The sequence below is a fragment of the Dama dama genome, chromosome 4, assembly GCF_033118175.1.
Source record: "Dama dama isolate Ldn47 chromosome 4, ASM3311817v1, whole genome shotgun sequence".
NCBI classification, from domain to species: domain Eukaryota; kingdom Metazoa; phylum Chordata; class Mammalia; order Artiodactyla; family Cervidae; genus Dama; species Dama dama.
This window is the reverse complement of record NC_083684.1, coordinates 69,017,159-69,039,675: the sequence shown is the minus strand read 5'-3', so window position 1 is coordinate 69,039,675 and position 22,517 is coordinate 69,017,159. Positions and strand designations below refer to the sequence as shown.

Genomic DNA, 22,517 nt, shown 5'->3' with positions numbered 1-22,517 from the left:
AGCTCCCCGCGTCCAACAGCCACAGCGTACAGCACAGCCGGTCTCCGCCGGAAGCCACGGACCCCGGGCGCCTCGTCTGGCTTGGTTGGCTGCCCCAATCCCCCAAGCCCCACTGCTTCACCAAGGGGAAAGGGCTCTGGGCATGCGGGTGACAGGGCTGAGAATGGGCCGGCAAGAAGTCCACCACCACGACCCCCGACCCCCGAAGCCTGTGTGTGTGTACGGGGGGGCAGGGACCAAGGAGTGCTCAGCGCCTCCTCCAGGAAACCCTTCCCAGCTGAGCAGAAGTTCCCTCCACCAGCGGAGCAAGGAGACCAAGGACCCTAATTCCACGCTCTGAGGGTCCCACCCAGGAGGCCCCGGTGTAGGACCAGCTCAGGCTCCCCGACCCCATGTCCCCGAACTCGAGGTCTGAGCAGCACGAGTCTTAAACTGTCCTCCTTTATTTGTTTACGTTTGCGATATGAAACAGAAGCTCCGCACGAACACACGCGCACACTCACGCCCGCCTGGGGAGAGGGGCTGGGACAAGGGCACTTGGCAGCTGGGCTGCACCCAGACCCTCGGGAGGAGGAGTGGGACCCCAGCCAGATCCCCGCCCGGGGTCGGTGGGAGATGGAGGTCTCAGTGAGTGCGGCAGGGTCCTGGGGCAATGTCACCAGGGACGGCCCCTGGGACCAGGAACCCAGCTCCCTCCCACAGAGCTGGCTGGGCCGGGTGAAGCTCCCAGCCTGGGTCAAAGTGCAGGGTCCGGGGCAAGGGGGCTGGGCAAAGGCACGGCCCCCCACTCGGGCCCTCCCCCAAGGTGGACCTGAGCTGAAAGGCCGAGTGTGGGTGTGGGCGTCTGCACCGCAGGATGGGGGCATGGCTGGACGGGAGAGTGGTGGTCACCTTGGCACCCCCCACGGCAGCCCCAGTGGGCCCGGGTGAAGGCCTCGCCACTGCCGCCCAGCCCTGGGTTCTTCCTGGCTCCCCACGTGCCCACTCTGCTCCCTCCAGATACATACACACACATATATATATATATATATATATAATATATAATATAGGTCTCTCTCGCGCGCGCTCTCTCCTCTCTCTAGCCCACTCTATCTTTACTCTAGGAGACAAAACTCCCGTAATCTCTTTCCTCAGTGCAATGGGGGGTGGGGGCTGTCTCCTGGGCGCCGGCCTCCTGGACTCCAGCGGGGACATGTGTAGGGCGGGGTGGGTGATGGGCGACAGGGCCTCTGCGGCACCTGCCCGGCCCTCACCCGGACAGGGTCGACGCAGAGCACGGAGCGTGCGGCCACCACCACCGGACCAGGCAGTCACCTGGGAAGTGAGAGGGAGGTGTAAGGCTCCGAAACCAGTGCCGGCCCCGCCCCGGCCCCGCCCACCTCAGTCCCCAGTGCCCACACTCACTGGGAGCCCGGGGCTGCCGGGCCTCCTGGGGCAGAGCCGTTGGGCATCGGGAGCGGCTGGAGGACCAGGGCACTGTGGAGAGAGGATGAGCGCGCAGTCAGCGCCCCCACGAAACACCGGCTGCCCCTGCCGCTGCACCGTGCTTACCTCTGGCTTTGGGGAAGCCCCGAGGACTCTGGGCTCTTCTCCCCCTCTGGGGGCTGGGGGGGCTGGTGGGCCCCGGGGGCCGGGACAGAGGTAGCAGGGTCTCTGGTTGCACTGCAGGGGGACCGAGGGGTTACCGTCACAGACGCCCTCACATCCCAGGGCCCCTGGGAGCCGCCCAGCAGCCGGATGAGCTGCAGGTCAGCGCCCAGACGCTGCCCTCTCTGATCCGACCCAGCCCTCCCACCCCAGGGCTGAGTGGGAGCTCTGCGCTCCAGGGCCCTGTAAAAGGGGACAGCCGGGGACCAGCCCCCTGCCTCCCCAGAGGCTCGCTTTCTAGGCTCCCCCAGCAGTCAGTACCTGTCCAAGGAGCTAGGGGTGGAGCGCGTCCCTCTGAGGCCGGCCTGGAGGTCCCCGACGCTGAGCAGGGCCTGGCAGGGGGCTGTGCGGAGGAGAGCGGCCCGCAGTGAGACTCAGGAAGCCGAACACCAGCGCCCTCTTCAGAGTGGGTGGACAGGCCGGGCACGGGGGCTGAGGTGGGGCAGGCAGGCCGAGCACCGGGGCTGAGGGCGGGGTGGGCAGGGCAAGGCGGGGAGGACAGGCAGGGCACCGGGGCTGAGGCGGGGTGTCTCACCCGCGGGCTCCGCTGCTTTGCTGCCGTCTGTGGCTTCCTGAGGTGCGGAGTGGGGGGCGGGATCCTGAGACCTAGCAGGCAAGAGGAGGAGCCTGAGGGGAGACTGGGCCTGGCGCTGGCGCCCCAGACCCCCGGCCCTGCTTCGGGCCTCACCTGAGCTGCAGGGTGCTGGGGGTCGCAGGGCCAGCCGGGCTCGGGGCCGGGAGGTCCAGATGCTCCCCGCGGGGCTCCCTGTCCCTGCAGTCCTGGGGGCCGGCCGGGCCATCCGTAGGCACTGGGTCAAAAGCAGCTGTCCAGCTGGGGCCTGGGGGCAGTAAGCTGTGAGCGAGAGGCAGACAGCAGGGCCCTGCCCGCGACCACGCTGCGCGCTAACGCACCCGGAGGCTGGCGGCCGGTGCTGGGGTAGCAGGGGGGCCCGGGCCTGCCGCGGGCCTGGCCGTCCTCGTCTTCGTCCTCGTCGTCGTCCTCCTCCTCGCTGTCCGTGCTGCCCCGGCTCCTGCTCCACAGAGCACCTGCGTCACTGCCGTGCGGGCGCCCGGCCAGTCCCCAGCACCGCCCCACGGACGCATCCAAGGAGCGGGGCGGGCTGGGGGTGGGGGGGCCGCCGGGCAGTGGGAGGACCGAGGGAGAGTGCGCCCCCTGCGGGTCGGGGGAGGGGCCACGAGCCCCGCCCGGCCCTGGCGGACTGGCCCCTCACCACCTGCCCCCAGGGAAGGCTGACCCCACACGCTTCCTCCACCTGCAGCCTCGCTGGACTTCTGTCACTGCAGCCTCCTGGGCCCCAAACCTAACGGCCGAGTGCCGACAGACATGAGACTCGACACTGTGTCCAACCGGGAACCGCGAAGGAAACCCAGAGGCTTCTAAGACGCTGCCCTGCCGTCCGCACAGTGCACATGAGCCAGATGCCCGCAGAAGGGTGCAGGCAGCTTCCGACCCTGGACACCTGGGATGGCGTCTCCAGGGCCCACAAGCCACACTCAACAGCGAGCCCTGAGGCCCCCAAGATCAGGGCGTGGCACGGCCCTTCCCACCTGGAGGGGAAGGAGCAAAACTCTGACTGCAGCAAGCATGGCTTGTGTGCGGGAAACCAACGGATCCTCTCAAGCTGACGGAACAAGCAAGTCCCGCGAGGATCAGTGTGCCAGTGTACTTGTGTTTTTATACACTTGTAGCCACTTCAAAACAACTCTGAGGAAAACATTTCTCTCAGAATTACACCAAAAATGTTTAAGAATAAATTTAAAAATGTATTGCTTAGGAATAAATTTAACAAAAGCACCATAAAACTGAATACTCTGAAAACTACAAAACACTGTCAGAAGTAACTAAGATCTAAACAAATGTAAAGAGAGCCCAAGTTCATGGACTGAAAGACAAAATATTGTTAAAATGGCAACACTCTCCAACTGACCTATAGATTCCAGGCAATCCCTCTCAGAACCTCAGGCGGCTTTCTCTGCTGAAATTAACAATCACCCGGAATCTCAAGGAACTGAACCCAGAATGATCAACACAATTTTAAACAGAACAAATTGGATGCTCACATTTTCAATTTCAGAATTCAGTATGATGCAACAGTAATCACGGCAGGGGCCCTGGCATAGAGATGTATAGACCAATGGGCCAGGAGAGACAGGCCCAAAATAAATGCTTGCATGAACAGCCAAAAGACTTCTGACAAAGGTGCCCAGACCAGCCAGCAGGGAGTCTCTTCAACCGGTGAGCTGGGACATGGGCATTTCCACGCCTAAAAATGAAGCTGGACCCCCACCTCACACACCTAAAAAACTAGCTCACAACACGTCAAAAACCTAAACGTTAAGAACTGATGTTACCAAGAAAACCACAGGGGTGAATCATGACCTTGGATTTGGCAATGACACGTGTAAGTGCAAAGCAACTTGGCAGTCACACAGGACACACTCAGCTGATGGCAAGTGACAGACAACCACGCGAACCCGAGGGACAGGCCTCACTCACAGGATAAAGACGCAAAAACCCAAAGGGCAAGGGTCAGAAGAGTGTCAGCCTCGGAGGACAGTGGGCGGCCAGCAGGGGGCGGGGAGGGCCGCGCTCTCCCTCTGGGTGCCACAGCGGGGGCGGGGGGGGGGGGGGGAGGGGGGCCCAATGCGGCCAACACTCACGACCTATCTCCTTGTTTCTGTGCCAGGCACATGTCACAGGGGTCAGGTCCCGAGGTTCACGCCGGCAAGTCCGTGCTGCCCAAGAGCAGCCAGTCAGCGCTCCCACGCCAGCCACTGCTCGTACAAAGGGCTGGACACGGCTCACAGACCCACAGGCAGACTGTGAGCAAGGACAATCGCCAAGTCCCACTTCACTGGCGTGACAGGAGGGAGCTGACGCACACCCCACTGCCCTTTCGGCAAGAACACTGAGAGAGCTGCCCCAAGTGAGAGCGGAGTAGAGGGTGGGGGCGGGCAGGCCACTGCCCCACTGGACCAAGCCGTGCCCGAAGGACCACCTCCTGATGGCCCCACTGACTTCTGGACCAAGCCATGCCCAAAGGAGCGCCTCCTGATGGCCCCACTGGACCAAGCCGTGCCCGAAGGACTGTCTCCTGATGGCCCCACTGACTCCTGGACAAAGCCATGCCCGAAGGAGCGCCTTCTGATGGCCCCACTGGATCAAGCCGTGCCCAAAGGACCTGCGTCCTGATGGCCCCACTGGACCAAGCCATGCCGGAAGGACCTGCGTCCTGATGGCCCCACTGGACCAAGCCATGCCGGAAGGACCTGCGTCCTGATGGCCCCACTGGACCAAGCCATGCCCGAAGGACCGCCTCCTGATGGCCCCACTGGACCAAGCCATGCCTGAAAAACCTGCCTCCTGATGGCCCCACTGACACCTGGACCAAGCCCGAAGGACCTGCACCTGCCTCCACACGAACATTCCTTTTCAACCTGAACTCATCTGAATTGGGTTTCTGTCGCTCAATATTGACAGCGCCCCACATTACACATGCACTGCATTCTCCTTGTTTTGCCCGCAAGTCCTGCAGCCCGACTGTGCTGGGGAACCTGCAGGAGGGGAGGGGAGCGGGGGGACTCACCGCACGCCCGAGGGCTGGCCCAGGCGGCCCGCCCTGGCCAGCTGGCCGCCCTGCCAGGCACTGTCCTCCCCGTCAGACTCCCCAGAGCCCTGGCCCTCCTCCTCGTCCTCCTCCTCGTCATCGTCGAACTGCTGGATGCGGTCCTTGTAGCAGATCTCCAGTAGGTTGGCGTTGGGCTGCAGGGCGGGCAGGAGGGTGAGGAGGGCCGCCTGCCCGCAGCGAACCCCCGCCCCCAGCAGCGGTCGGGCAGCTCACGTTGTCATCGTCTGCGCTCAGGGAGAAGGTGATGCTGGCCGTCTTGTCGAAAGGCGCACTGCGGGGGAGGCACAGAGGCAGTGAGCGACCCTCTCTCCTGGGCCCAGTTCCAGCAGACGCGCCTCCTGCTAGGGCTGCCTGTGAACTGCAGTGGCCCGGCGGCACCCCCGTGGGCGGGACGTCTGCAGAGCGAGCTGCCCTGCCTGTGTGTCCCCAGTCACGCGAGGCCCCACACGGAGACCTAAGACGCCTGCTCCTTGCTTCCTCTTCACAAGAGAAGGGACACAGACCCTCGCCAGGCAGGCTAGGCTTTCAGGCTTTGAGATCACAGCCTGAGGGAGACACTTATTTCGAGGCACACAGGTCCCCACGGCAGGACCCAGGTGGGGGCCAGGGAGCCCAGGGATCACGGGCAGTGCCCGTGCCCACCACCACCTCGCACCCCCGGCCTTTCTGCGTCCACACGCACCCACACCCGTCTCTGCTCGGCTCTCTGTCCTCCAGAAAGCCACAAAGAAGCCCCACTCCTGGATGAAGGAATCGAATCCACACGATTTAAGTACTGGCGCACGCCGTGGGAAGAGCTCTGTCCATGTGCACTCCGACCCGCACAGTGTGCAATCTCCCAGCAGCGCCTACTTGTCCTTCTTGCCTTTCTCCCAGAGCGGAAGGGTACCATGTGTCTGCACTGAGGTCCAGGCCCTCCTGTGACGGGGCTGCTTCCAGGCTGTCAGCTGCTGTCTCCGACCGAGGAAGCACGTTCACAACCCCTGCGGGCTGACTTGGCACGGGGCAGATGGGCTCACAACCCCCACCAAGGCAGGTCCCCTCAGCGCCCTCACGGGGAGGGAGCAGCCGCGGGCACGGCTGGAGGCCCAGTGAGCAGCGCCTGCAGCCCTGAGTTTGCAAGCATATTTTCTGTTCCAGGATACTTCATACTTTGGCCTTTTTTTTTTTTAAGTTAAAGTTTTTCACCTCACTGGCATTTATCTTGATGGAAGAGGTGACAGTTTCATCCTAAAAGTGCAGCCAGCGGTGCCCGGGCCACTCACTGAGTGTGGCCGCCCCCTGGCCAGGGTCTTCTCCGGGGGCCCCCAGCACACACCGGCCGGGCAGAGTGGCAGCTGACAGGTCGCACTTCTGCTCCCAGGGGGTCTCTGTCCACCTCAAGGCACAACAGACAGCAGCTGGTGCCCTGTCTCCCTGGTGCAGACGGGTTCCCGGGCCCTGAGCCTGGGGTGGCCCTGACAGGTAACTGGTCAACACCCGACAGGGGCCCAACACGCTGCCCTAGACGACACGGGTGGGGCCAGGGCCCAGCCCCCGAGCAGCCTGAAGGGGCAACGGCTGGGAAACCTCGCCCTGTGGCATCCGCAGCTTTCCCTTGGGCATCCCAGGCGCATCTGCTCCTGAGCACTGGCCGCACCCGTCACTGCGCACGGCCCTAGGGCCCAGCGCGAGGCCACGGGCAGCTGGCCCGCTCCCCCGTCTCCCCTCCAGATCCCAGGTGCCTGCCCTTCCCTTCACTGTCCACCCACGACCGTCACAAGGCTGCTCATGAAACCGACAGAACTCCAAAACTTTTTCTCAGTTAAAACAACCAATGTCCATGGCAGAGAATTCGGACATTCAAGAAAAAGGTTCCAGGGCGATATTAGAGCAATCGATATCGACATTCGGTACAACACATACGGAGAATCAGAACTGGTCACTAAAAGCACCCTCCCCTGTCGGCCCAAGGCCTCTGAAGGGGAGGGGAGGCAGACGAGATCTGAGTCTGTGAGGGCGCGCAGCCAGCCCCGTGTCCCAGCACGCCCACGCCGCTCCTGCCCGCTGTGGAGGGTGAGAGGACTGCAGCCTGCAGGCTGAGCCCACCTGGGCCGGGTGGGCAAGGGGACGCCGGGTACGCACCAGGCGAGCGCGTGCTGTCCCGCCGCCTCGCGGCCCTCCGTGTCCCTGCCTGACCCGGCCCGGCCGGGGCACTCACTTCACACTCTCCTCCTGCTCCCCGAACTCCTCGTCGTTGAAGCCGAAGTGGTCGATGAAGGCCGAGGTCATGCGCTGCATCTGGAAGTCCATGAAGGCCTGCGGGGGGGCGGCAGTCAGGGCAGGCCTGCACGCAGCCTCCCTCCCCTGCCCTCCCCGCCCGCACCTGCTGCAGCACCGCCTCCTCCGGGAAGTTGAACTCCTTGAGCCTGTCATCCTCGTCGTCGCTGGAGGAGTGCAGGTGGTGCGTGTTCACCTGGGCAGGGGTGGGCAGGGGTCAGGGCCTGCGGGGCCCCCGGGCAAGCCTGGGGCAGGCTGGGGCTGCGGGGCGGGGGTCGGGGCCGGGCTGGGAGGAGGAGGACCGGCGCAGGAGACTCACCAGGTCTACCGTGTTCTTTTTGTTGGTCTCCGCCAGGGGGCCCGACACGAAGGCCTCCCAGCGCTCCCGCTGCTCCTGCGGCAGCTCTGCCGGAAGGGGCGGTGCAACGTGAGGACGGAGGCCCCTCCCACCCCACCCGCCCCCAGGCACGCCCCACCCTCACCCTTCAGGAGCTGCTGCAGCTGCTCTGCATTGGGCCCCTTCTCCGAGTTCTGCACCAGGGCGTTGGCCACGCTCGTCAAATGGCCCATGTAGCCTTTCCGAGGGCCCCCTGCGGACCTGGAGAGAGGGAAACCAGGGCTGGACTCGGGCTGCGCCGGCCCCTGCCGCCACCCCCGCCCTGGCCCAGGACCCCCTGCTCACTGCACGCGGTCGTTCTCCTCCCAGGAGGTCAGGATGCGCTCCACCAGGCGGCAGCGCTGCAGCAGCTGTGGGGGTGGGGCGGCGTGCAGTGGGTGTGAGCACGGCACGCCTCCCCTGCTCTGCCATTCGGGGCCCACTCAGCCTGCACAGCAAGCCCCAGGGCCACGCCGCCTGCCTCCCGCTCCAGCTTCGCCCTGAGGCCCAGGCCACATCTAGGAAGGCACCTCCAGGAGCGCGGGGCCATCACCCTGGGAGAACCCTTCCTGGTCCCCCAGGACACCCACTGCCCCTGAGGTCACCACTCCACCAGTCCCCACCCTCGCACAACACCAGCTGTTTTCCAAGACTCTGGACCTCGGGAAGAGACCAAGACTCCGCCCCTGAGGAGCCTGGCTGCACATAACAGGCAGGGGGAGACCTGGAGCAGAGCCCCCCACAGACCAAAGGGGATTGGGATCCAGGAGCCCAGCTCACGTGTTTCACGACAGGGTTCTCCGAGGGTATGTCTGAGCCGCTGTCAGCAGGGGGCCCAGAGCTCAGCATCGTGCTCACGCACACCTCCACTTGGGCATGCAAGAAGTTGTTGAACACGTAGTGGAAGAAGAGGTCCTGGGGGTGGAGGCACAGGCTGGCTCTGAGCGGCTCCCCCAGTGTTGCCCCACCCCCCGCCCCCTGCACCCCCGCCCTTTGCCCCCAGTACCAGCATGGTGTTGGGCACATCCAGGGCCAGGAGCTCCTGGGTCAGGGCAGCATCATTGGCGCTCAGGGCGCTGGCCAGCAGCTTGACCACATGCAATCTCGTGTTGCCCAGGGGTGGGGCCAGGCTACCCCACGTCGTGCGCAGCGGCTCCAGCTGCAGGTGGAGGGTGGGGTTCGGTTCCTGCCCCAGCTCTGCCCTGACCCCAGGACTGCCCCTCCTTCCCCCAAGCACCCTGCCCACCTCAGGCGGCTCCAGCAGGAGCTGGTGGAAGCAGCTAAGACGCGGGCGCAGGGCGTGCAGGGCCCCCGCACTGGACACGGCGCCATCCAGGGTTGCCTGGGCCAGGAGCTCCAGCTGCCCATCCACGCTGCTGAAGAAGTTGTTCACGGTCACAGACTCAGACCTGCAGCAGGCATGGCGGAGGGCAGTGTGAACCACCCAGGCGGCCTGTGTACACATGTGCACGTGCATGCGTGCACACACCAGGGGCAGGGGGGTGCCTGGGGTGCTCACCTGGGCCTCCTGGGCTCCAGTAGCGTCAGCAGCACCTGGATCCCACTCACGAGGACGGATGGGTTGCGCTCCCCCTCCAGCATGTTGCTCAGGAGCTGCTCAATGGTCTCCTGCCTAGGGCAGGCGCGGGGGCGTCAGGGAGGAGGGCCCGGGACGGCTCCCCCCAACTGCCTGGGCGACCCCGAAACCCACTTCTCCAGGGTGGTCAGCAGCTGGTCGGGCTCTGGGCTGTCCTGCACTTGGATCATCTGCTCCCGGCTCAGGCGGATGATGTCGCACAGGGACTGGGACGCGTTGGAATGTTGCTGGGGAGAGAGAGAGAGCTGAGGACCCCGGCCCGCCCTGGCGTCAGGAAGCCCCGCGCGCTGGAGGGGGGGCACCTGCCCTCGAGGACAGAGGGCCACACAGACCCGGGGAAACACATGGGAGGGAGAGAACACAGACACTGGGAAGGAGAGACGGCCGAGAGAAGGAAACCAAAGAAGACTTCCTGGAAGAAGAGACCGCGACGCAAACCCCACACACGCCATCACAGCTAGTGGCCAAGGGGTGCAGTGACCCAGGCATCCACCAACTCGTGACTGGAGAAGCTACTGAGGTCTGTCCATACAGTGAAACACTGCTCGGCCTTGGAAAAGGACAAAGCACTGAACACACTCCAGCTCCGATGAACACAGCAACCTGGTGCTAAAGCCAGGGGCCAGTCACAGGCAAGCACGCGTCACGCGTTGCACCCACAGGAAACCACCGGGAGCGGCAAAGCAGGAGGGAAAGCAGACAGGTGTCTGCGGGCCGAGCCACCCTGTGGGGAACAGCGGGTGGCAGCTACTGGGACCGGGTCTCCTCTGTGGAGCGATGAAGCGCGCTCTAAAACCGGCATCATGAAGGCTGCACGAGCCTGTGTGTGCGCTAAACGCCACTCGGTTCTGTGTTTTCACTGGGTGAGCCTCAGAGTGTGTGATAAGTTGCTCCGAGATAAACTGAGAGAAGCACGGGCAGAGCCCGGAGTCCAACCCAGCAGGCGGCTGCCAGAGCCCAGCACGCAGACCCGCAGACCCCCCCCAGGCCACCGCTGCACCTCAGAGCCCTGCGCTGTGCCCTGCCACCTGGCTGCCAGCAGACGCCCCTTGTCCCTCTGCCACGAAGGCAGGGTGGTCCTCACTGCCCCAGGCCTGGCCCTGGCTGAGTGCCTGGGGTGATGACCCATGCGCATGAACCTCTGCTCTGCCAGCCAGTGGGCCAGGAGGACAGACGTGGGGCCCCTGGCATTATCTCTGAAGGACTAGCAGGGCTGACCCATGCACAGGAGACGGGAAGAGCCGCCAGGCCCAGAGGTGAGGAGGGGCGCCCGGGGAAGGGCGGCAGTGAGGGCCGGGTCAGAGGGCGGTCTTTAGAACCCCCAGCACTCCTGGGACGAGGAGCTGGTTCCTGAGGAGCGGTCCAGGGACATAACCCTCACCTGTTCTACCCAGGAGCCCCCCCGCCCAAGCTCCGAAGGCTCCCTTCTCTCATCACTCATTTAAGGGGGCACGGGGCCTAAGCTCGCGGGCAGCGGCACTCACATTGTCGTCCTTCGACGGGTGGATCTGCTCGATGAGCCTCTGGACGATCTTCTCCTCGTTGAGCCACTGCGGAGGGACGAGAGGGTGGGGCTCCGCGCCCCGCTGCCCCCACCCCGCTCCAGGCCCCGCCCCGGCCCCGCCCCGCACGCACATTGACCACGTCCTGCCTCAACTGCGGCCGTTCCACGCAGGTGAGGAGGCGCAGCAGCAGGTCCATGATGGCCGAGGTGCCGATGTGCTGCAGCAGCAGGTCCACGAAGTCGTCCTTCTTCCGCAGGAAGGACACGAGCTGAGGATGCGGGCAGCGGGTGAGCGCTGGACCCCCGGGCCCACCAGCCCACGCTCACCTGCCCGCCCTGCCCGCGGCCCGGGCACCTGGTCAGTCTTGCGGTTGATGAGGACGCCCATGACCTTGCTGAAGAAGCTGGCCAACAACGGGTTGAGGCTGCCGCTGCTCTGCAAGAAGCCGTAGAGGCGGTGCAGCAGGGACTCGTCCGCCCCTAGCGCGTCGTTGATCTGGGGCACGTCCGACGTCAGGATCTCGCAGGCCACGCTGGGGTACCTGTCAACCCAGAACGGTTGCGGAAGGGGCGGCGGGGACCTGGCTGCCCCACCCCCAGTCCCGGTCCATACAAGCTCCCCTCCCCCCAAGCCGGCATCGGGCCCCCTAAGCCTGGACCCAACCCCTACTAACACTGTCCCTGACCCCAACCCTGCAGGCTGACCCCCCCGGCCCCAAGGACCTTTCACCAGAAGGGAGGGCTGCCTGCCTAGAGCGCCACCCAGGCCCCGGGGACCCCAGCCTGCTCAGCTCTGCCTCGCGAGCTGTCAGGCCCTGGCAAGTGAGTTCCTCGGGGCGGCGCGAGGAGCCCAGGGCCAGGCGGGCACGGGAGTCAGAACTGAGACGTGGGACACGCTCAAGCTGGCAGACAGGGGACAGAGCCAGGTGAGCAAAGCCGAAGAGGGAGAAGACACGAGGGAGCAGTGACGGACAGGTGGGCACTGAGCCCCTCCCCGCCCCAGGCTGACAACACCGCACCGAGCCCCCACTTCACACAGAGAAAACTGAGCAGGAGTCAACCACTGCCCGTCTGGCTCGAGGCCTCTGGGGACAGAGGCAGGACCTGTGAGGCCCGGTGAGTGCGTCAGTGTGAGGGGCCAGGCAGAGCGCGGCCCGGGGAACCAGGAGGCCTGTCTGGGACGGGCGGGGCAGGGCTGGAGCGGGGCAGCGGAGACCAGGGCAGACGGGCCCCCTGGACAGCGCCTGCCCACCTCTCCCCGCTCCCCGGCGCCCCCTCTGGCGGGGGGCACAGCGACACCCTCGGCCGGAGTGCTGCGACAGGAGGTAAAGTGGGGGCGGGCGCCCCTCGCTGCTGGGGGAGGGCCCCCCTCGCTGCTGGGGGAGGGCCCTCGGGGGCTCCTCCCACCCCTCCGGGGGCGGGGCAGGGCTGGCAAGTCGCACAGAAACGGGGCCAACAAGGTCCACGGCAAGTCGGCAAGTCGGGGGCTCACTTGTAGCGCAGCCGCTCCTCGCCGCTGGCCGGCGGCTCCTGGGTGACCCAGGCCACCATGGCCTGCAGGTGCAGCGGCTGCAGCAGGAAGTCCAGCAGCTTGCGGTTGACGACCTTGCACTCCTGCAGCACGTCCTCCTCGTCCAGCAGCTCGGGCAGGCTGAGGTCCTCCCGCTCCAGCAGCGCGTCGAGGTGCGAGCTCGTGTGCAGGTCAAACTTCCAAAACATGGCGCCCTGCAGGCAGCGCTGTCACGTGAGGGCCCCCCCACCCACCCCCTCCACCTCCCAGCCTGCCAGGCCACTCCACGGACCCAGAATAGCCACTGACGGGGCCCACCGGCATCAGACAGGGAAGCACCTCCAAGGGACAACGGCAGCTGTGGCCTGCCCACCCAGCATTGGCCTCAGGAGCATTTCGGGTGGAGCATGCGCTAGGTGCCTGGAGGATCCAAGCCCTGATGAGCAGACTTGGCTGCCCCTCTGGGGATTCATGCGGCCCCTAGCCTCGACCCCAGGGTGCACAGCTGCCCTGAGCTGGCCGCCAGCTCCCAGGCCACTCCGTCCAGCCATCCCCCCAGACACTGGGGCTGTGCCTACGGCCCTGTTGAGGGCTCTGGTCACCCCACGGAACGGCAGACAACCATACCCAGGTCAGCTGGGCCCCCGAGCACCATGCTGGCACTGCCCAGCGCTCATGTGTCACCTGCATCCTGAAGACCCCTGAGGCCAAGGCTGCTGCAGCCAGACCTGGAGGCCAGGATGGCCCTGCTGGCACCATCCCAGCCGTGGAGAGCTCGCCCACCGGACAGGCAGCAGCCCGGGGCAGAGCCGAGTGGCCAAGGGCGGGCGCCTGCCTTCTGACCCTCAGCTACCCCAGGAGGCCGCCAGCAGCCGGCTCTCCCATCCAGCCTCCTCAGGAGCCTATCGTGTCTCCTCCTAGCCCTCAGGACGACCTCTCAGTGACGGGGGAAAAGTGGCCCCCGAGGTGCAATGATCCTGCGGGACTCGCCTGGTTCCGAAGCCCTGGCCACCTGCAGGTGGAGCGGAGGGGCTATGACCTCATGAGACAGCAGTAGACACGGGCCCCAGACGTGGAGGCACCTGAGAGCTCCCAGGGCTGGGGCCTGGCCACCCGCACTCCAGTACTCGCCCCCTGGCCGGCACCCCACCCCCTCAGGATGCTTTTCTGAAACAGACTTGCGCACCTAGCACATGGTACCCCGAAAGGCCCCAAGGTGGCCCCCCAGGAGCCCCCCACTCAGTCCTGCCAGAGTCTGCACCCCAGGCCCTCACACCCGCCTCCCCTTGACCAACAACTTGTGTGGGCAGAGCCCGGCCACGGCCCCCGGACCTCCCTGACCCCCAGCGAACCCTGGCTTAGCTCCGCACACATCACCCCAAGACTGCCACGTTGGGGTGTGTCTCCGTCCCAGCCAGAAGGCCCCAAGCAGTGCCCCCTATGCCGTGGCTAACCCAGCCCCAGGCCTCGGGGCGAGAACGGCGGCGCCACGCGGACAACGCGCAGACCCATGAGGCCAGCAAACCACGTGAGCTGCTCAGCCGTCACCTCAACTGATTCCCACAACCTGCCCCACCATACAGGGTGTGAGGGCTGCCGAACTGCAGAGCGGTGTGCCGCGAGCCCCACGAGGTCCCTTCTCAGAGCGCAGGCGCCTCGTCCGTGCAGGGGAGCCCAGCCACGCCAACGAAAGCTGACAGAGCCAGCGAGTGCGCTCGTCTCTGAGGCCAGGGGGGGGCTGGGTGCAGACCCACAGCCTTGTAGACCTATAGAGCAGGCACCCCGCGCGTCCCCCACGGGCTGTGGACAGAGCACAGAACCCTCCTGCCTGGCGGCCATGACCACCCTGGACAGCACCACGTGGGGACACGAGCTCGGAAGCCGGGACTGAAGGGGGCGGGCGGCGACAGGCGCAGGACCTGTCAGGGCATCAGGAGGGGGGCCGCTCCCGCCCTGACAGCCCCAGCCACACCCACGGGCCCCCATAAGCCAGCCCAGGTGGGGTGGAGACTGCCAGGGCTGGCAGGCCGGGAGCGGAGGAGAGTGGGCTGTGCCGCGTGCTGAGCGCGGGGCCCTGTCTGGGAGCGGGGACACTGCTCCCGAAGGCAGGCGGGCAGCGCCCAACCCGCAAGTGCACGAGGGCCACCCCCACTTCTGCCTGGGCCCCAGGCCCACCCGCCTCACTGGGAGAGATGGCGGGCCTAGACAGTTTCCTGAGCTGGGTGCTCGTGGGGCCAGAACCACCGCATGGGGCAGCCGCTGACCTGGCCCAAGGGACGAGGCACAACCCCCCAACCCCCCCCCCCCCCCCCCCAGAACACCACCTCTTTCTAATCGCAGATTTTTGTGAGGACAAAAAGACCAGAGAGGTCAAAAGGTCATCCCGGGGGCATGAACAAAGCCAGCCACCAAAGACCACTCGTCAAATGTGTGTGCGCGCGCACTCAGTCGCTCAGTCGTGTCTGACTCTACTGTGACCCTGTGGACTCTAGCCCACAAGGCTCCTCTGCCCATGGGATTTTTCAGGCAAGAAGACTGGAGTGGGTTGCCATTCCCTTCTCCAGGGGATCTTCCCCACCCAGGGACTGAACCCGTGTCTCCTGCACCAGCAGGCAGATTCTTCACTGTCTGAGCCACCAGGGCAGAGCCCACATATCGCATACTTCCATTTAAACGAGACATCCAGAAAAGACAAATCTGTAGACACAGAATTGGGATCAATGTTTTTCAGGAGCTGGGGGACAAGACAAGGATGCAGGGAGACAACTGCAAGCAAGTATGGGGTTTCCTTTTAGGAAAGGGGTGTTCTTTTCAAAAAAAGTTCTAAAATCAATTGTACATAATTTTATTTGATACTATAACTTACTTTAAAAAATCTATGGTGGTGACTGTTGGTTGCACAACTCTGAATAGACTAGATATTGAATTGTGTAGTTTAAATGGATGTCATATATTACATTACATAAATTATATCTCCCCCAACACACACACACACACACACACACACACACAAATCTATCGTCAACAACAAGACCAGGACTTCCCTGGTGGTACAGTGGATAGGAATCTACCTGCCAACGCAGGGGGAACGTGTTCGATCCTCAGTCAGGGAACTAGATCCCACATACAGCAGAGTCACCGCGCCTGCCCTCCAGAGCCATGAGCCCAAACTACTGACGCCTGCTCACCTGGAGCCTGTGCTCCTCAATGAGGGGCCGCGGCCAGTAGCCCGTACACCTCTACAAGAGGACCCCGGCTTGCTACAGCTGGAGAAGGCCCACGCAGCAACAAAGACCCAGCACAACCAATAAATACACAACTTGTCACAAAACAAACAGAACCGAAGCTGCCTGAGGCTGCCCTGAGAGGGCCAGGCCTTGGCCTGCTCTGCGCCCAAGAAGCTGGGAGCTGACACGCCGCCAGGGCCGGGCCGGGCTGGGCCGGGGTGAAAAGGCACAGCTGCGGGCGCACGCCCAGGCTCCCCCACCCTCACTACCCGCCGGGTCCCCGAGCTAAGCAGGCCCCCTCAGCTGGGGGACGAGCCTGCAGAGAGCCTGTGCACCCGCACAGGGACACGAGCTGTGTCCCTCGTCAAGACGGCCAGGGACAGCACTGCTCTCGTTTCCATCTGACAGCCGAGGCGCAGGGGGCCCGCAGGCATCAGCCACAGCAGAAACAGGCCTCGGCACACTCTGCAGGAGGACAGCCTCGGGGCTGAGGCCCACTGACCGTGTCCAAAGCACCTGCACGATGCCACAGGCTACGTCCTCCCCCACAACCCTGCCACCCACCCTGGACCACAGGCAGGACTTCCCTCCCAAAACTGGCTTGGGCTGGGGGGGTGAGTGGGGTATGGACTCCAGGGACTTCAGAAACCAGGCGGTCCCTTAAACTCTCAGAACCTCAGGTCCTCCTCCGAAAGTCAGAGGAGGCTGCAAGGATCAGATGTAGCTGAGGGGTGGTCAGTACCCTTCCCTCCCAAAGTCAGCTCCCAAGCTCTACACGGGACAAGATGCAGATGCAGGAGGCACGGAGTAAAGAAAACATCCCACAGAAAACACTCTCCCCCACCACACACTCCAGTGCACCTAGCCTCAGGTCCCAGCGGTCAACTTCCTGGAAGCCCTGGACGTGGACAGCAGAGGAGCTTCCTCCTCACTCTCTAACAGTGACATGCATACCACGCCTTGTCTCCTCGTCCATGAAACAGGCCCAGCCGCCAGGAGGGGGCACGTTCTGAGAACAGCGGGGTCAGGCCCGTGGTCCTGACAGGGCAGGTCTCCTTCAGCAGGTGTCCCTGGGACCAGGCTGAAGGCTGGACACTTCTGAGCAGGAGGGAAGGTGCAGCCACTACCCAGCGAGACAGCGCTAAAAACAGGAGCCCTGAGGAAGATGGCCCGTTTGCCTGGGTGGCTGAGCTCACTCAAATACTCTGGTGGGTGCCCCACACCCCGCCACCCCCGTGCTTTGCAACTTTTAGCAAACTTCAAGAAAACGGAAGTGAATACCACTGGCTTTTAGCGACCGTTTAAAACCATGACTCTGGCTGCAAACGGAAGAAGGGGAAACTGTAAATGAGAAAGGAAGCCATTAAGAACGAAAACTACCTCTCTCTGCGCCAGCTCCGCACCATCGCCCCGGGTTTCCGGCTTCACTGCGTGGTTCTCAGGCCTCGGACACCAGCGGCCCTTCTCGGGAGCCGGCAGCCCCTGCCCGGTGCGGGCTCAGTGAGGGCCCAGCTGCAGCCCCCACCGAGTGCCCCCACAGCCGCAGCAGCGGTCTATCCACACAAGGCCCTGCCTGCCTGGGAGCCCGGGGCGGGTCCTTTACCTGCCGCCCCTTTCTCGCCCGCCCTGGCCCCACACACCGGAAGTGGAGATCAAGTCTGAAGAGGTCGCTGGGAGGGCCCTGGGGTGGCCCCCTGAGATGCCCTGAGGCTCAGGAGGAACTCCAGCCTGGGCAGAGGCCAGAGCCCGCAGCCCTCAGCCACCACAGGCCACAGGCCCCTAATGAGGTGCCGGCCAGGCGTGGAGACCCCGCTGCTGGCTGACAAGCCCCCAGCCTTCACAGGGCCCACAGGTCAGAGGACAGTGAGACCATCGCCCTCTAACTCCTCGCAATCCATCAGCTTTCAGCCAAATGTGAAATGGGGGTGGGGGACTTCCATTCCAGGAACGGGACCATGGTAACATCAGGGCCCATCAGAGACTCGGCAAGGTAAGCCGTGGGACACCCACGTGGAAGTAGGGGTCACAGAGGCCAGAGAAGGAGAGGGACCTGGCCAAGGCCCCATGCGACCATGGGCTGGGACTTTCCCGGGGACTCAGGAAAGCTGGGGGTGGTGGCGGCTGTTAGGGGCCCCAGACCATGCTCGCCCGGGTAGGGTGGCAACTCTGCTCCTACCTAGGGCATGGAACAATCAGAAATGTAAGAGAATGGGAGAGCGGCTGAGGATGCGGAGGGGCCCCAAAGCTCGCCATCAGGGGCACCTCCTGGATCAGCCAGGGGTTAAAAGGGGAAAAGAGCAGTGAGGAGGTTCTGAAACGGTCCGTGGGGAACAGGGGGCTGGACTGAGTGTTCTAGGGAGATCCAAAGTCAGGAAGGCCTGCGCTCCCAGCCTGCCTCGCCAGGACCCAGGCTCTGCGGCCTCAGAGCAGGCACCCGACTCCACTGAACCCTGGTCTCTCCCAACACCTCGCGGAGGACTGCCCTGCCCCTGGCAAGATCCACAAAACCACTGTTCTAGGGACATCCTGGTTCAGCCTGGAAAAGAGTGTGTGTCCCCACCCCTGGCCTGCGCCTGCCCAGGGACCCTGCAGGAGCCGGGGAGGCGGGGAAGGCGGGCATCTCCACCAAGGCGTCCACGCCTCTCTCACCTCATCTCTCGCGGCAACCCGCATGGCGCTCAACACTCCCGCCACTCCTGACTGCTCGTCTGCGCCCTGGCTCTGCCCGGGCTTGGCTGCTCCCTCTGCCTTCCCTCCAGCTCTTCGAGCCTGACTAGCTAGGTCCTCCTGGGTCCTTCAGGCTTCAGCACAGACACCACTTCCTCCAGGAAGCCTCCCCTGACTGCGTGAGAGGCCTGCTCCACACTTTCACGGCTTCCGTGGTCACACTGTGACGGCATCGGAGCGCTCGGTGACAGGGCCTGCCTGTTCAGGCATCTGCCTCTGGCAGCAGGACGCCAATTTCCCAGGACCGAGCCTAAGGCAAGGCCCCCTGACCAGAGCTACTTCTGGAATTAAAGTCCCGAAGGGGCCAGTGACCCGCTACGGTCACTTGGCCATGGATCCTGGAAAAAAAACATTGGGTGGGTGGGTGGAGACCAGCAGATGCTCCCCTACTGGAGAGAAACAGTAGGTAGCCCCACGACACTAAAGCACAAAAGGAAATCGAAGTACACAACTCAACACACGCCACTCACAGTCGCAAAAGAGCAGGTTAAGTCACACTGTACCCAACACCCGAGCAGGAGAGCGGGGCTTGTCCACCGCTCCCAGGCACCACTGAGCTGGGCTGTCCTCTGCCCTGGAGGAGGCCCCACAGCATCCTGGCTCTCACCCGCCACCTGCCAGTAGCATCCCGAGCTGTAACAACTGAAACCATCTCCACTGCCCTTAGTGAAGGTCCCCTGGGGGATACCATCGTCGTTTCCCCCCACCCCCGGCTGAGAACCCAGGCAAGACAATCCCAAACTGAGTTATAACCTTAAAGCTGCTGACCCTGGAGCACTTCCTGTGCTGTGGGCTTCTACAAACGCACAAGGAATCCCCAGAACCGCCCTCTCCACACCCCACGGAAGTGTCTTTGCAACTCTGAAGCCCGCCCCACACCTGACAACACATCTTCCTTCCAGAAACATCCTGCCTTTCAGGCTGGTGTGACCGGTAACTAACGTCTGTGTCCTCAGCACAGATGTCCGAGTGTGTAAATCCCCGAGCAAGACAGACCCTAGCCACCATGTTCCAGGGCCCAGCGAGCAGCCCCAGCGGAGCGTTCCGCCCCTCTCTCCCGCAGCCCGCGGGGCTGGGTTCCCACCTTCACGTATCTGCATGTGCTGTTCCTTCCACCCGGAAGGCCCTTCTTCCCACTTTCCATCTGTCAACTCCTACTCATCCTTCCTCGACAGAAAAAGCCACCCGCGGAGTCAGTCTCCCCGGTCGCTCCGAGGTGGCCCCCACAGCGCCCTGAGGTACTCCCTCACCACACCAGCAATTGTGACTGTCCCCCCGGCCTTTGTTCCCTCCGGCCCTCCCTCCACGCCAGCACCAGGCCCCTGCTGGCCCTCAGCAGGCCTCACCTCACAGAGAGGGGCCGCGCCCCAGGCAGGGTGAGGGGGAAGCCCCGCTCCTCGAGTCTCCTGAGCCCCAGGGTGCCAGGCCAAGGCCATGGATCTCCCAGGCAGGCCTCGGGAGGAGGGGGTGAGGCAGGGAGAGGAAGGCCAAGGGTGGCCAGGGAAGGGGCCCCGAGCGGGGCAGGGTGGGAGGAGCAGAGAGAAGGGGGAGCCCCGGGGGTCGGAGGGGGAAGACTAAGAAACCAGAGGGGAAGCCCGCAGAATCTAAGGAGGCGAGGGTGGGAGTCAGGAGCGGCAGGGGAGGTGGGAAAGAGACACTGAGGCAGGGGTACGGAATGAGAGGGGAAGGAAGTGGGGCTGGAGGGGGGGAGCCTAGGGGATTTGGGGGCTGAGGAAGAGACCAAGAGACTTGGGGGGCTGAGGGGAGAGACTAGGAAACTTGGAGGGCTGAGGGGGGAGAAGTTAGGAGACTTGAGGGGCCTGACGGGGGAAAACTTGGGGTCTGAGAAGAACAGACTAAGAGACTTGGGGTCTGACAGCGAGAGACTAGGGAGACTTGAGAGGCTGAGGGGGAGAGACTGGGAGACTTGAGGGGTCTGAGGGGGGAGACTTGGAGGGCTGAGGAGAAGAGACTTAACAGGCTTGGGGGGCAGAGGGGGAAAGACTAAGAGACTTGGGGTCTGAGCGGGGGGAGACTAAAAGACTTGGAGGGCTGAAGGAGATAGACCTGGAGTCTTGGTGGGCTGAGGGGAGATGGAGTAGCCTGAGGGGAGAGACTAGGAGTCGAGAGGCTGAGGAGGAGAAACTAAGAGAATCGAGGAGCTGAGAGGGAGACACCAGGGCTGGGGAGCCCTCATGGACAAAGGGAATGGTCCGAAGAAGGGGTGAGGAGACTCGAGGGTACCTGGGCGGTGTTCTCGGGGGCGGGGAGGTGACTCGGGTGCCCAGACTGCGGGGAGGGTCCTGGGCCGCCCGCTTACCTGCGCGGGGGGGCGGCGGCTCCTCGCACTCCGGGCTCATCGGGGCGCCCCCCCCGCCCCGCCACCGGCGGCTCCGGCCCCGATCAGGGACCCGGTATGTGGGGGCGGGGGGCAGCGGCCGGGGCTCGCGCTTGCGCCGGGGCTCGCGCACGCGTCTCGGGCCTAGGGGGGCCCTCGAGCGACGAGTTCCAGAGTTTTGGGGGTCAGCGCCGGACGGGCGGGGGTCCGGGGCCCGCGGGCGAGGTGGCTGAGGGAGGTTGGTGGGGTCGCGAGGCCCGCGTAGGCCCTCGGCTGAGAAGTCGCCCCGGTTTAGCCGGCCCGGCGCCCCGCGAGAAAGCAAGGGCTGGTCAGGAAAGGCGTCCTACTCCGCGGTCCCAACAGGCCGCAATGCTGAGCAACGGCTGACGGAAGCCGAGGCCCACTTCCTCCACCGCCCCCTTCCCCAAAGCGGCGAAGTCCCGGGCCCTTGCAGTCGGCTTCAGGGCCTCGGCCGCCCGGCTCCGTCCGCCACTATCCCACAATCCCCCTGGTACGGGGGCACGCAGGAGGCCCCGCCCTCCCGCCGGCGACTCGCTGCGCAGGTGTGTGGAGGCCGCGCGCCTGGGCCCTGCAGTGCGCGTGCGCGCCGGACCAGCCGCGCCGGGCCACGCCCAGCCTGAGCAACTCCGCCGCAAAAGCGCTCGCGCCGGTTTGTGCCAACGGTCTCTCCCTGAGTAAACCCGGGCCACCCGACGCGCAGGCCCCGCTGCACACGCTGGCAGCGTTTCTCTGCGACTCCGTTCCTCAGCCCACCCTGCTCCAGGATTTCTCTATCCCCTCGCCCCCTTTTGGACATCCACTTGCTAGTCTATCTCCTCCAATCACATTATTGCTTTGGCTCCAGGGTCGTTTCCTGAGGAATCCAGCTAGGGTTTTGTCTCCAACCCCGGCCGGGCGCTTTTGTCCCGCGGCGATCTTTCTCGACGTCTGCCTTCTCTGAGCTTCAGGCTGACTTCAGTCCCATTTCTAGGCCTTCGCCCAGCCCGTGTCTTTACTGTTGCAGCTGCTGCACAAGTATCCTCTAACATAAGTCTAGGTGCTAAGTCTAGGTTCTCCTAGACTTTAGATCCATAGTCTTTAAGATCCCATCTAGCTGGGAGCCTCAGTTTCCTCAGTTTCCATAGCCCTTGCTTTCCATGATACAGGCCAGAATCGGCGCTGTGCGTGCTTGTAAGGACTCGGCTTAAAAAACAAACAAACAAACAACAACAAAAAAAAAAACACGCATATTTACCTTTCCCGTTTCAGGGACATTTTTATTGACTCCTATTCTAGTTTGTTCTCTATTTCAAGGATGTCAATCATGCATTTGTGCTTCACATCTGTTAGCTTCTATTTGCTTTAATCCTTGTCATTTCTACCTGCATTTACTGATTACCACATGTCAGTAAAGTCATTTTCCAGCCAAGTCTTTTCCGGTCCTTGCTATTTCCAGTGTCTGTGTTGCATGCGATGTTCTTAGCTACTGCTGATTGATAGGCAGCCACAGCCTGTCGTGTTCACAGCTGAGAGCTGCAGGTGTGAAGGTTGGTGGGGCTGCTTCTATTCCCCTTTGTCTCTCATACTCTGGGCACCAGTGGGCATCCCAGGCTACTATCCCACAGGAAAAGGCAGAGGTGCCTCAGTTATTCAGTCGCAAGTTGTCTGACGACTCTTGACCA

General features: G+C 63.8%; 1 protein-coding gene across 4 annotated transcripts; it reads right to left on the bottom strand.

The window, feature by feature from the left end:
- Positions 1-422: 422 nt before the first annotated feature.
- PPP6R1 (protein phosphatase 6 regulatory subunit 1) lies at positions 423-21,351 on the bottom strand. Of its 4 annotated transcripts, XM_061140280.1 has the most exons (25): positions 18,420-18,563; positions 17,151-17,252; positions 12,526-12,758; positions 11,389-11,575; positions 11,165-11,302; positions 11,014-11,079; positions 9,644-9,756; positions 9,452-9,565; positions 9,179-9,341; positions 8,939-9,091; positions 8,713-8,847; positions 8,239-8,303; positions 8,039-8,154; positions 7,876-7,961; positions 7,663-7,752; positions 7,498-7,595; positions 5,511-5,568; positions 5,256-5,431; positions 2,560-2,678; positions 2,336-2,486; positions 2,183-2,274; positions 1,909-1,990; positions 1,552-1,662; positions 1,405-1,476; positions 423-1,314 (listed from the first exon to the last, which is right to left on the bottom strand). In XM_061140280.1, the coding sequence occupies exons 1-25, from the start codon at positions 18,441-18,443 to the stop codon at positions 1,311-1,313; spliced, it is 2,748 nt and encodes a 915-aa protein (XP_060996263.1). In that variant the 5' UTR covers positions 18,444-18,563; the 3' UTR covers positions 423-1,310. The 4 variants fall into 4 exon arrangements, with proteins under 4 accessions (XP_060996263.1, XP_060996265.1, XP_060996264.1 ...); XM_061140282.1 differs by lacking the exons at positions 17,151-17,252; positions 18,420-18,563 and adding an exon at positions 20,818-21,351; XM_061140281.1 differs by lacking the exon at positions 17,151-17,252 and having other exon boundaries at positions 18,420-18,575.
- Between the last annotated feature and the right edge of the window lie 1,166 nt (positions 21,352-22,517).